Source organism: Syngnathus scovelli, chromosome 7, assembly GCF_024217435.2.
Source record: "Syngnathus scovelli strain Florida chromosome 7, RoL_Ssco_1.2, whole genome shotgun sequence".
NCBI lineage: Eukaryota > Metazoa > Chordata > Actinopteri > Syngnathiformes > Syngnathidae > Syngnathus > Syngnathus scovelli.
This window is the reverse complement of record NC_090853.1, coordinates 472,058-485,139: the sequence shown is the minus strand read 5'-3', so window position 1 is coordinate 485,139 and position 13,082 is coordinate 472,058. Positions and strand designations below refer to the sequence as shown.

The window sequence follows — 13,082 nt, the reverse complement described above, 5'->3', positions numbered from 1 at the left end:
GGTTATGTAAATATGAATCATACTGTATTAGAAGGGGCGTGACAAACATTTTCATTCATGGCACAAAGTCCAACTTTAGCCAACAAAACCACAAAGGAACACAGTCAGGTGTGCTACATGAGGCAATATTAAATAACAAGTATGGTGGAAATTTACATTTAAGTCAATTGAAGAAAAAAAAAAAAAAAGAATGCAATATGATTTTGCTTTTGATTAGAATAGTTTTGTCACGTTTACCCAGTGTCTGTCTCGTTACGTGACTGTGTCCGCGTCCCTTGTGACTTCTTCTGCAGTCAAGAAATGAAGAGACTCAAAAATATTTTCTATTGTCTCCATATGGTGGGTGGCTTTTCCTCTATTAGAGGACATCATCCAAGATAAAAACCGGGCCTGAGAACAGAGCGAGCGAGCGCGTCTACTTAAAAGGACGGGGAGGAGATGCCGAGGCATTCCACGTCTTAGCGGAGGTGTCCGGGACCAGAAGGCAGCGTCCAATGAACTGGAGTGACCCAAAGCGGGGCTCGCTGCCATCAGGCCTGATGTCATGACACAACGTTGCACGCACACTCCGAGCTCACTCTGTGTGTGTGTGTGTGTGTGTGTGTGTGTGCGTGCGTGTGTCACCGATACGCTATCAGACGCAGCCGTGTCAGCACGGCGGTGCAAACTCCTCGCCGAGCTGCAAAATGCCACACAAACGTTGTGATATTTGGAGCACCCGCTACAACGGACAACTCATTAGGTACGGTTCCATTTTGGAAGCCTAATTTGGGAATCAGTTCTACAAATATACAACGTCCTCACAAGAAACTTGCATTGATATTTTCATTTATTCTGACGTCACGAGATGAGTACGAGTTCGCTTTGGTCGCACAGAGGTGAGTTTGCTGTTGTGCCAAATGTACAATCTATGCTCAATCAAGTTTTAGGGAAAGAAAAGAAGGAAAGGTATGGGGAAATATTGACGAATGACCCCAAAAAGGGCATAAACATCTGCTTTATATCATATAAAAAGAGTTCTTTGCGGCATATTAACTCACGCAATAACAATATTGGTGAGCTTCCACAGACAAGACGTGGGAGCTGACTCACAGGCCACAGGGCCCCGCCTAACGCGGGCCGGCCACACGTGCGCACGTCTGTGTTATGATTACACATGACCACGCTCTGGAAATAACCTGCAACGGGAGCGGACGGACGGACGGACGTCTCTCACGAGAGCAGGGCCCGGACCTGCTGGGGGGATCTGGGCAGTAGGTGCTCGGGGTCCTTGTAGGCGTTGGCCGGGCTGCCGAGCGCCGCGTGCACGTCCCCGTAGGCCCGGCACACCAGCTCGGTGGACTGCGAGAAGATCTGGTCCCTGCGACAAGATGTGATCATGTCATCGACATTTGTCAATAAAGAGACTTCATGTACAAAACAAACGGACGGACAGGGGTCTTTCCAAAATCCACCATTTGAAATTCCCATTGAGAAATTCTCCAGTCATTTGCAACCTCAATACGCAAGACATCTTGCTCAAGAGAAGAAAAAGCACAAAACAACAAATAGAACATTTGCGGTCTTTGTGCTTTTTTTTGCTTGGACGCGCGCGCGCCATCGAGGCGATTTCAGAGAACCGCCGAAATGGACCGGAAGCTAATTAATGGCGTCCTGCCCATTAGACCTGCGGCGTCCATTAATAGAGAACATTAACCTAAGGTACAGAGTGCACCTCAAGCCGGCCGGCCGCACTTCCCAGTAAACGCGACTCACAGCACGCCGGCGGCTAAAAGCTCACGTGCGCGCTGCGCTCGCTCCCTCCCTCCCTCCACCCCTGCCTCCCTCCCTCCCTCCCTCCCTCCCTCCCTCCCTCCGCGTCAGATGGGCAAACACCAAACAAATGAAAAGTCGCCACCGCGGCAGCGTTGAGTGGAGTGTGCCATGTGAGGGTCCAATCACACTCACTTGATGGCGGCGCTCAGCAGGAAGTTGAGCTGAGGCATCACCAGGCTGTCGGGAGACGACAGGTAGCGGTCGAACTGGACCTGTCGGCCCGCAAACATTAGCGACGCTTAGAGACAATTAGCATCCTTGGCGCCAATGTTTGTCAAAACAAACTAGTCTGTCCTTTGGCCATTTGCCGCACCAAATGTACTCACCATAGCCGCTTTCACCGAGGAGACGTCCATGCCGGGCAGGAGGGACATAGGACCCTGGCAACCACAAGAACATTTCATTTGCTCAAATGTCAAGGCCAGCACAAAAGATTTAGGCCTCTCGGCTGGACCGACCGCTGACAGTCAAATGACTGGCTTATCATATCGCCGTTGTCACACAGCCATTTTGTTCACGTAGCAACCTTGAATGAAGCACGACAACGTACAGACAAGCCTTTTTTCTCAGGCCAACATTTTACAAATCATTTGAATAAAAGGTCAAATGAAAGATAATCAATTAAATAGAAAAAAAAGTTCACTGTAAGTGATGATAAACGCCGTAGCAAGTCGACTGCCTCGGGAGGAACAATATAAGCGACGGCCATCCCGCCTTCTTGTCTCGTACAAGAGAAAATGACAGGGCGGAAACATTTTGCAGATAGCAAAAGACAACCTTGAAGGCCAAGAATAGTCGCGTCGCGTCGCCGTGCCGTGCCGTGCCATGCCATGCAGACACACACACACACAAACTTGCTCTCCTCAAACACACGCGCAACTATTTCGGGCAAGGCCACCCGGGAAGACGATGACGCTTGGCCGGGGCGCGGCGAGGCGAGGCGCTTCTGTCTCGGCGTGACCCACCAGCCCGCGCCGTCACGACACGCACCGCAGCTATGGCTACCGTCGTGGCTGTCACTCAGCGGCGGGCCCAGACTGTCGCACGCTCCGCTTGTGTTCATAGCGTAAGAAATCAAAGCATACAATACGACTCGGGCGGTATGGTAACCGTGGCGACTAAGGGCGGCGTAAACAACGACACTTGGCATGGTTCTACGAGGCAGTCGTCATAAATCCGACCGGCCTAAGCTAACAAATGAAAATATGTTTTGTGAGACCTGCTCGGCGTTGTGCTGTTGCACACAGTTGTAGATGTAGCTAAGGCCCGTCCTGGTCAGCACGTAGGAGGCCTGCTCGTTGATCAGCGTGTCAAGGTGAGCCTCGATCTGCCCAAACAGAATAAGCGGAGCCGGTGAGTGCTTCAAGCGGGGGGTAGGGGGGGGCTGCCATTGTGAGCAAACGCTACTCGAGCCTAATGGAGCGTCTCCACCGCAGCGCAGCACAGTTGCACGACACACAAAGGACGTGTTCAAATTAGACGAGTGATAGACAGACGACAAACTTAATGTGCGCGCCTCAGAGAGGGAACGAGAGCTTATCACATGGTAAGAAATGTTCATGGATGTTGTTGTTTTTTTTCAAAGCAGAGTCCCATCGCTCGGATGTCCACCGCAAATTGTCCTTGGTGGTAACTCGCGCCTTTTTTTGCTTTTGTTTTAAGACAATGTATCAACATAGCAAGTAAACTAGCATTGGCGCTCTCTGCTGAGGAGGAGGGGTGCGTGGAACTGCTCACCCCTCCCCTCAGACAAGGAGGAGGAAAATAAAAATGGAAGGAGGAAAGAAAAAAAAAAAACTTTGAAAGGGGCGGCTGGACGTTGTTTACTTTGGAGTCCTCTAAAGAAACAGGAAGGAACAGCGATGGATGGACACTTTATTATTGAAACCTGGAATGGGCTGGTGCCTACCTGGAACTCCAGCATCTCCAGCCTCTTATCTGTGAACTCAAAGAGCGCCAGCGTGGTCTTCATCACATACAGCGAGTTAACCATGTAGGTGGCCATGTCGGTCGTGCCCAGGTTACTGGCAGACACCGTGCACAGCTGCAGGAGGGGGTCCAGAATGCACGAGAGCACCTGACAAAAGGGGAACCTCGTTCAAAGGACACAACGAGACGGGTCGAAAAGGTGACTCGATTGATTACCTGGGCAAAGTCGGCCTGGCGAGCACCCACGGGGACCACGGAGGAGTCGTGAGAGGCCAGAACCTCCCTGAGGAGGGCCAACGTCTGGGTGAGGGAAGCGGTGGGGCCCAGGTCAGGAGGCGGGAGCTCCACCTACAAAAAAAAAAAGAAACCAGCCAGCCTAATTTTCTTATTGGCTGAAATTCCAGAATGACACGAAAACGCCTTTGTAAACATAATCCCGCCCACACAACATGATTCTCGCCCTCCGCCATTTTAAAGAAGCTGCAAATGCGTGTCCCAATACATCTCAGTATGTCCTCCACAGGTAATCTGTGAGTCAGTTGCGCTTCTAATGAAAAGGGCGGCGATTAAATCTTCTGGTAGACAAGGAAAAAAGGATCCGGGCAATCTTTTGTGCACCTAATGGTGCTCATTACCAGAAGAGCGCGTTCCCGGCATTAGCTGCAATCGACACTGAAGCCCGGGGAGGCCTTCAATCGGATTAGCGGCGGGCCCGGCGGATATCGATCGGGAGCCAGCTGGAGCCCACCGCTACGTGCTGCCGTACATTTGGACGGCAATTTAAGCAAAAGAAGAAGTGGCCCGACCCGTGTTTTTTCTTCGGATAGTCGGTAAGGGCCACTTGGATGAATGCGGCGGGGGGATAAATGTTTTCCACAGCTCCAGAATAGAGATTGTGGGGCCAATGGATGAAAATGTACAAAGGTGACAGACAGCAGCTTGATGTTTTCATAATCATCGCTGACGCCTTCAATGAAGCTTACGTACGCGTTTTGTAAACAATGAGTCGAGTCTGACGTGCGCATTTTCTTTAGCCGCCAAATTTGCCTCAGGAGGACCACGTCTGGTCGTACCGGCGTACCTTGTCCATGAGTCTGCTGGCATGAAGGCTGAGGCTGTTGAAGAACATCTTTTTGCTGAGCATGTGCATCTCCTCCACGGTCATGAGCAGGGAGGCGGCACTGGTCCCCACGATGGCGCTAATGGTGTGGTGGTAGAACTTGAGCAGGTTGGACAGCTTGTAGAGCAGCACCGCGCCTGGCTCGGCCACGATCACCTGCTCTATGCGCACCTGGGGAGCGGTTTGCGAGACGTCAGAGCCAAAAGAGCAGCGAGGAGAGCTGCTATTTGTTGAAGCGCCGCTCACTTTCAGAGGACGACACACTCCTTCTGTGATGTGTCCAACCACCTCCTGCATGTTGTCCTCCACGCCTGGACCGACACAAGGGGGGAGAAGAGAGAAAAAAAAAATAAAAGAAATTCAAACGCCCACCTTCATTTAGCTTAGGACAAAAGGTGCAGTTGCTATACATACCCTGCAGGGTGACTTGCTTGAGCAGCGCTTCCAGGTGCTCCCTCTCCGAAGCGCTGGCCTGGTGCAGCCAGGCCAGCATGTCGCCGATGTACCTGCCGGAACGGACGAGGTGAATTGGAAGGGCGGGCTAATTTTAACCCGGCGGGAGGGAACACGCAATCATGGGCCATCATGTTTCATTTCCCCTCCAGAGACAACGCCGCTCGCTCCTTTGGCGCTTTATGTAATATTTGCAAAGACAACAAGGTTTAGGTACAACCAGTGTGTGTGCATGCATAAGAGGAGGGGGGTGGGGGGGTGCTGAGAAACAACTCAATGTTCTCAGAATCGCTGATGCCTCCGACTAACGACTAAGTAAAGGCTATTCTGCGGACCATTCTGAGAAAATCTCCCGGGAGGACTGGGCTAATCAGGACACGCGCTCGTCAAATATCCGCTCGGTAAGAGTCGTTGGCGGCCTAACAAGCCGAAGGGTCATCTTATGAATTTGACGGCTACTCATGAGGACAAAGACGCCTTCCCGATCAGACAATAAAGCACAACTAAATGCTGTATGTCCGTTTCAACATTCTGTTTGGACGGAATTTAAGGTGATCCAATTGGACAATTATCCATTGTCGTGAGCGGATGTGCATGCGCGGTTTGCAAAATGGCGGTGGGTGTTGGATTGCTAGCTTAGCCGCTTTTCAACCGCTCTATTTTCCAATTGAAAATGGACGTGGTGCAAAAGCAGTCATTTTCCATTTTGGCTTCTACATCTTTACAAGGACAGAGGCTCGCAGCTGCAAAATCATTTGAACGCCCTTGGCCGCCGTTATTCGAGTAAGAGTAGATGTATTACGCTTGCTGTGCTTTGGCCAAGTCAGCTACAAGTTTTAATTCAACCAACATCTGCCTCTTCTCAGCCGTCACACGCTTGCTTAGAAATTTGGGCAAATAACTGACAAAAATATTCAAGTAAAAAAAACACAAGATGCAGCCTGATGCGTTCGTTCATTGCCGCCATCTTTTGCAGCGGAGTGAAAAAGAAAGAAATAAAATGGATGTCGGTGTCGTCTTGGCGATGTTACCTCATGGGGTCATGTGAGTGCATTTCAATGGGACGGGGAGTTCCGCCCGGGCCCCCGCGCGTCAAGGCGTCAATGAAGCCGCGTACCACCGCGTTCCTGCGTGCCGTCCCAAACTCATCCAGGGCGTACCTGCGGGCAAAAGAGACGCAGAGGCCGTGTGGGAACTCGGCGGCCGTGTTTTGGTGCCGTGGAGGTCGTTTGCGAAACAAATGGGGCGCCCGGCCTGCGGCCTTTCCACAAGGAAGGTGAAGGCTTTGTGAGACTAAACAGCAGATAGCGCAGCCGAGTCAAGATTCCAGGAAAAACCCGGCCGGCTGCGAGCGTGACCTTGACTGGAGGAAGGCGGGGGGGCGAATGTTGGCCATTGGGAACAAAAAAACTGTAGGATGAACATGTGAAATTTGGCTCACTGTCATCTTGAGGAGAGTGACAAGACACTCATGGACACCAGCAACCTTGTGGAAAGACAGCATCCACCAGGAGTCCACGTTACATTTCATTTTTGTATTAGCTTGGTTTTTTTCTGATATTATTGCAGCAAGTAGAAAGGACGTCACTGCCCTGCAAATAACAACCAATTAAGCCTTGGCCATGAAAATCATTTGGAACCGAGAACCCGCACGCGTATTCGGCAGAGGGATTGGGATTAGGAGACTGCACGCCCCCCAAAAAAGCCGACAATCCTAAAGGTGTTGTTAAATGTTAGCGTAAAACCGCTTTGAAGTTTACTCCTTGCAGCAGCTCCCATTCAAAAGTCCTATGAATTCCAACAAGTGGGTAAAAGAACCACAGGATGGAAAAGGCAGTCGACGTGAGGCGCAGCACTCCCCCCTAGTGCTGCTTTTCGACGCAGCGGCCGGACAAATTCAATGCGGTGCGGTGCTGTGCGCGTGCGTTACTTGTAAAGGATGGGCCGATCCTGGAGAGCCTCCATGGCTTGCGTCAAGATGGGGCTGATATCGCACGTCTCCTGGCTTAATCCTCTGCACTCGTCTGGGGACAAAATACGGAAAGCGGTCAAAGTCGTATTCGTGCCGTAGTGATGAGCCCAGATGTTTGGATGAACAGCATATGCATCGGTTCCTTCATTTAAAAACTGCTACTGTATGTTTTGATCAAGCACAATAGCATCATCTGGTGATGTTTGTGACATTTGCCACCTGTTGGCACAATGGAAGAAGCGTCTATCTGATGCAGCCTGTAGCTTACTGTTGGAATAGCTACGGGCTGCTATTAAGTATTCATTGGCTGTGTGTGTCAGCGTGCCGGACTTACTTTGAGCCCAGCGGTAGAGTTGCTCGTACGCCTCCTCCTGCAACACGGCCATCTGCTCCATGATCTCCAGCCTACACCGCATTTAGGTTACATTCACACCGAGAGTAGCAGTGCTGGATGAAAAATACATACCCCGCAGTCTGCTGGTTGGTCCGCAACAGTATTTTAACGTCCTCGTGGATTCGCTTCACTCGACTCAGGGCTTTGAAGAAGTCCTACAAGAGAAGAAGGAAAAAAGAAAAAACTCAAACATAAAAGGAAAAAAACCTCAAACATGTCCATAACAGTGTTTCCCGATTGAACATTTGAATATTTTTCCCCAAATGTTCAAAACAAATTCAGTTGCGGGCGGCCGCCATCAAGGTGTCAGTGTCTCGGCCCGTGCGGATTTGCAAACTTGCATATTAATAAACACAGCCCACTCAGGTTTCCGAAACAACCCATCGTCAGGCCCGAGGGCGGGAAAAAGCTCACATTTGATCACTCCCACGTCTAGAAATGAACGTACCTCCGTAACGGGCGCATCTCTGGCTCGTCGCAGGGTGCTCATCTCCTCACTGGACAGCTGGAACTTGGCGAGGAAGGCCTGAGCCACCTGGGCCCTCACCTCAAGACGACGGCTAAACGACAAGTCGCAGCAAAATGAAAAGCTTTCATCCAAGCAACACCACCCAAAAATGGGGCGATTCAATGCGTGCAGTAGTGCCAGCCATCCAGCAGGTGGCGTGTGCAGTAGTACCAGCCATCCAGCAGGTGGCGGTCTCACATCAGGAGAGAGAAAAAAAAAGGACCCATACACAACGGAGGGTGACGCCGCAAAGACTGAATGAGGCTGTGTTTGGACAGCAGCAACATTGCTATCATTGCTGTCTGTATGAGGTGATAGTTTCCATGGTAACAAGCCGAACCACACTGGCAACTTGGGTCGGGACAACAATCCCTCCCTCTGTCCACTTCCAACCGGCTTGGATCAGGAAATCACTGGGTGGCTGCTGACTTCAAATTCATTCCGTGAGCCTGCTGTCTGTCTGTCTGACCTTTCATTTCTTGATTTCCAATAAAGTGTTCAAATAAGAAATCAGGGAAATGGAAGGAAAGGGGGCCAGGGGATGAACTTGAGAACTTTGAAATACCTCTGAGCCCCACATAGGATAGATAGCACAATAGACTACGTGTGCATAAAATGCTAATTCGGGTACAAACAGTTGGGCACGACATAGCATTTTTTCTTTGTCCGACTGCTGAAGCGTTCCGAGGGTCTGATGTAGGAAAAGGAGCTTGCCGCAGTCATCATTTTTCTTCATGAGTCGCAATGACGGCTTGAACAAGTTTCTCATTACAACCGATGAAACCAAATGTTGACAAGGAGTCAGTGACCTCTTTGAATTCAACACGCACGCTGCAAACAGTAGTAGAAAAAAAGTGGGGGCGAGTTGATCATATTCTACTATGAGGTATGAATACAATATGTATGCGGTGCCAACTTGTTCATTAATCAAACTTAGCCATGCGCACATTTTGCAAAAACAGACTCCGTCTCGGCCTTGCTATCCTCACAGGACCCGAGCGAGCGAGCGAGCGAGCGAGCGACTTCCATTTGATTGTTATTTAGTTTTTCCGTCCATCAAATGTAAATGAATGATCAGAATGGATTTAGAAGCAGCAACGTTCAACATTTTGCCGTGTTTGGTCCGCTTTGCTGAGCTCCCCCCGCCCGCCGCACCAACTGATTGATTTTATCTCTCCAGTGGCGACAATGACTGAAGCCGTACAATACAATCCCGTTAATGGCTCTGTCATGCTGAAACACTCACGTTACCGGTGAAGACTTCATTTCGCTAAGAGACCAGCTAATAGTGAGACTGAGAGCACGACGAGTCCGTTTTTTTTTCTTCTTTTTCTTTTTCTCGAAACAGACTAGCTGCTGAGGTGAATGTGAATCTCTAACAAAGAACAAAACCAAAAAAAACTTGAAGCCATTTTAGTTGCAAAATAGAGGAAAAATGCATATTTTCTTCCATCTTGGCCAGGATTTTAATGGCCGCCTGTCCCGTAGTTTGCGAGAGCGGCAGCCGGCCGGCGGTGGCGGGGTGCGAGCGAGCGAGCGAACAAGCGAACGAGCGAACGAGCGAGCGAGGTCCCATCAGGGAGCAGCCAGGCGACGATTAACAGTCAGCTCAAGCGTGATGGCTTTTGTTTACGCTGTCGTCCGGCCGGCCTGTTCTCGGGAGAATTTGCACTGTGGAGGTCACACTGGCAACATTGGCTTGGACTTAACAAGGGAGGCGGGGCGGGGAGGGGGGGGGGCTATTGGCCTATTCATCATTTGCACTTATCATCCATTAGTCATTGAATGAAAAAAAGAGGGGGCATTGTTTTTTTCAGTCCAAAGCCCTGTCGAATAGCAAAAGAGTACTTTGCCACCACCTTGCGGCATCCCCAGGAAATGACAATGTCTTTTTCTGCGGCTAAGAAGTACATCTTCTATTGTTGGTGGTGTGCTTTGTGTTTCAATGACTAATAGAAGCAATTAAAACCCCTTTTCTTTTAACATTTGACTCTAACGAGCCTTTTTTAAAAGTGCGTTGGGCGAATGGAGAAAACGTGACTCATTGGTTTGTCTTTTGAACCGCAACCAACGCCTCTGGCTCGGTGTCGGGACACGTCGGGACACGTCGGGCGTGACTACGTGCGTTGTCAAAGAGCCGCTGCGCCGGCCAGGTGCAAAGTTGCTTGGGCGCCGACAGCGTCATTCGACAAGGCGCACACTGCGCAGCGGAAGGATGACAAAAGAATGCCGGCGGGCGAACACGCCGAACACGGCTCACCCCCCCCCCCGCCCCCCCCTTCGACCGGCCGCCTGCCACCTTTGCTCGTGCAATCTGCCGCTCCTTTCCGTTTCATTAGAGCTGACAAATGACACGCTGCCGCCGGCTGATAAGATAGCGAGCAACGCAGGGTGAAGGGGGAGGGTGGCGACGGGCCTGCTGAGTAAACACGCCGCGCCGGCATCCGCACAGCGGGCCTCGCTTGCTCTCCCCGGCCGGCCGGCCGGCCCGGCTCAGATTGGGAGATTATGTGGCAAATCTGGCTATTATGCAGAGGAAAACGGGAGAGCACGGCGCCGGTCGCGTACGCGACAAGAAAAAGCACTTGCCACAAGGTCGAAGCCGACCGAATTGTCATTTGGAGCTTTGTGCCGCTTTATGAATGAAAATATGAAGTACAAATCAAATCATTTGCTACTGAACACGTGCTGATTGCACATTTGCTCCGTTTTGCTGTGAGGCGGCAGTCGGGGAGAACTTTTCCAAATACTATTTCCTATGAGGTGTAATTTAAGCTAGCAAAAGCATCTTGTGCTTAAGTGAGCTTTAATCCCCCCCGCTGTCCCTTTGACTGACATGTCGGTCCTTTTTTTCGCTCGACTCAAGCAGGCATAGTGGGAATTGCTGCTGCCGCGGTGGTGGTACATCACAGCTGCTGTCACCACTACCTTTTCTTGCCAAAAACACGGGCGCGTTCCCGTCAAGGTCGCTGAGCACGGAGGTCGCAGCCACGCATGCAAATGAGGCCGGGCTCCGGCTTGCAGCCAGCAGCGGGCGAGGCGAGGCGAGCTAACGCTGAACGCTCTTGTGAAAAATTTGATTTGATTAACAAATGAAATATTTTGGGGAATAATTGGGATATTAAGTGCAGTGGAGGCTGGGTAGCGGAGTTTTTTTTTTTTTGCGTCGATACTTTTTTTTCTTCATTGCATTTAGAACGGCTGTCAGTTCTACGTGGATGTATGCTATTCGCAAGTCTGGCACGCAAACAAATAAATTCCACTCTGTGTTGTCAGCAAGTATGAAAAATTGTTTGCTGCATAACAACAATGCATCTTGAATGAGATTCGGGAGCGGGGACCGCTTTGATGTGCATCTCAACGTCAAGCGCTGGAGGGGGAGGGGGGGGGGTAGTGACCAACCCTCGTTATGCAAATACAAGTGGATATATTCATGCGCCAAATGATTCATTCATGACTCGAACTCATCATAAATACAGATTTTTGAGTTTGCACTTTTTGAAATGATTTCACTTGCAAGAAAGACTACCAGCTATTTTTTTTTTCTTATCACATGCCTTGGGATGAGAAACATTTCAGGAGAGACTATATATATATATATGACCCAACTTAAGTTGCCATATTTTGTGACTTGCTAGGCTAATACTTAAAAAAACGAGGACAAGTGCTGTAAAAATGGATGGATGGATGGATGGATGGATGGATGGATGGATGGATGGATGGATGGATGGATGGATGGATGGATGGACGGACGGACGGACGGACGGACGGATAATGTATGTATGCTTACTTTTCTCCTTGAAGCTTATTGGTTTTCACAGTCAAGTCCTGGGTTTGCTCCTTGGCGGCCTTTTGAAAATAAGAGAATCATAAACGTACATGACGTCAAACAAATTGAGCAACACGTCAAGACGATGCATTATCGCGCACCTTTAACCGGCTGGTCATCTCCGCGCAGCAGGTGCTCATGGCCTGAACGTCCTCGTGAACACTCTCGAGCTCCTGTGGAAAGACGGAAGGAGAAATGGTACCGCTTCCAACGCTTGGGACACATTGAAAGCATCTTTTACCTCTTTTACTTGTTTAAATAGCCGCGCAAAGTCCTCATTGATGGCCAGGCTCCTTCGCTCGATGTCACCTCGCAGGTTCCTCCGCGTGCGCAGGCTGTTCTCAGTGAAGAACGCCGACAGGGCCGTCAGAGCCTCCAGCATCTCCTGCAATCGCGACACAAAACGCAATATGACAGTCTGGATTTTTCCAAAGACAGAGATGAGCCTCTACCAAAGGGATGGAAAGGTCATGTCTGGGCTTTCAATGCAGCCTAGAAATGAATTCATGATGTAACTGAAGATGCTAACAATCAACTCCAATTACGTTTGCACCGATGAAACTACACTTTTCTGCCCCCATTGCGCCTAACACGGCATTAGCTAGCTGGCTAAGTAAGCGTCCAGAAACTCAGTCGCGGTCCGCGCGTTACCTTGTCATTGTCAAGTCGCGTCTCCAGTATTTTGTTCAGCTTCCTCGATAGCGGGTTGTTGGGCTGAGAAGTCGCGTTTGGATTCTGTAACAAAGCAGCAGAGGAGCTGTCGGCTGCCGATTCAACCTTCGCGTCTGCCATTGTACACGAGCAGGCGTCGTTCTTCTCCACGTCAGCTGGTTTTGTTTTGGTCCGTGCAGAATCAACGTCCGGTTGGTTAGTAGAAACAAAGACAACAGTGAGAAGAGGTTCCGCTTTACGATCAATTACGATACTTTGTGGCCCCGTTAAAATACGATGACAGTTTGCTTTGTACTATAATAGTGTTGAAAATCAATTCTAATCAATCTAATTTTAAACATGCAATACACCGAACAACAAAAATATCTTACATAATGACATTTTTGATTT

General features: G+C 49.9%; 1 protein-coding gene across 1 annotated transcript in view; it reads right to left on the bottom strand.

Annotated features, from left to right (window-relative positions):
* Positions 1-811: 811 nt before the first annotated feature.
* cog6 (component of oligomeric golgi complex 6) overlaps positions 812-13,082 on the bottom strand; it is a 34,020-nt gene continuing 21,749 nt past the window's right edge. The window contains exons 2-19 of the mRNA XM_049726354.1: positions 12,672-12,847; positions 12,262-12,405; positions 12,122-12,193; positions 11,982-12,040; positions 8,132-8,243; positions 7,756-7,838; positions 7,624-7,694; positions 7,248-7,341; positions 6,349-6,477; positions 5,279-5,370; positions 5,111-5,175; positions 4,826-5,035; positions 3,961-4,092; positions 3,725-3,892; positions 3,035-3,142; positions 2,142-2,195; positions 1,948-2,027; positions 812-1,360 (exon numbers count right to left, since the gene is read on the bottom strand). Coding sequence (XP_049582311.1) covers positions 1,213-1,360; positions 1,948-2,027; positions 2,142-2,195; positions 3,035-3,142; positions 3,725-3,892; positions 3,961-4,092; positions 4,826-5,035; positions 5,111-5,175; positions 5,279-5,370; positions 6,349-6,477; positions 7,248-7,341; positions 7,624-7,694; positions 7,756-7,838; positions 8,132-8,243; positions 11,982-12,040; positions 12,122-12,193; positions 12,262-12,405; positions 12,672-12,812 — 1,962 coding nt within the window. The 5' untranslated portion in view covers positions 12,813-12,847 and the 3' untranslated portion in view covers positions 812-1,212. The remainder of the gene's footprint in view (positions 1,361-1,947; positions 2,028-2,141; positions 2,196-3,034; positions 3,143-3,724; positions 3,893-3,960; positions 4,093-4,825; positions 5,036-5,110; positions 5,176-5,278; positions 5,371-6,348; positions 6,478-7,247; positions 7,342-7,623; positions 7,695-7,755; positions 7,839-8,131; positions 8,244-11,981; positions 12,041-12,121; positions 12,194-12,261; positions 12,406-12,671; positions 12,848-13,082) is intronic.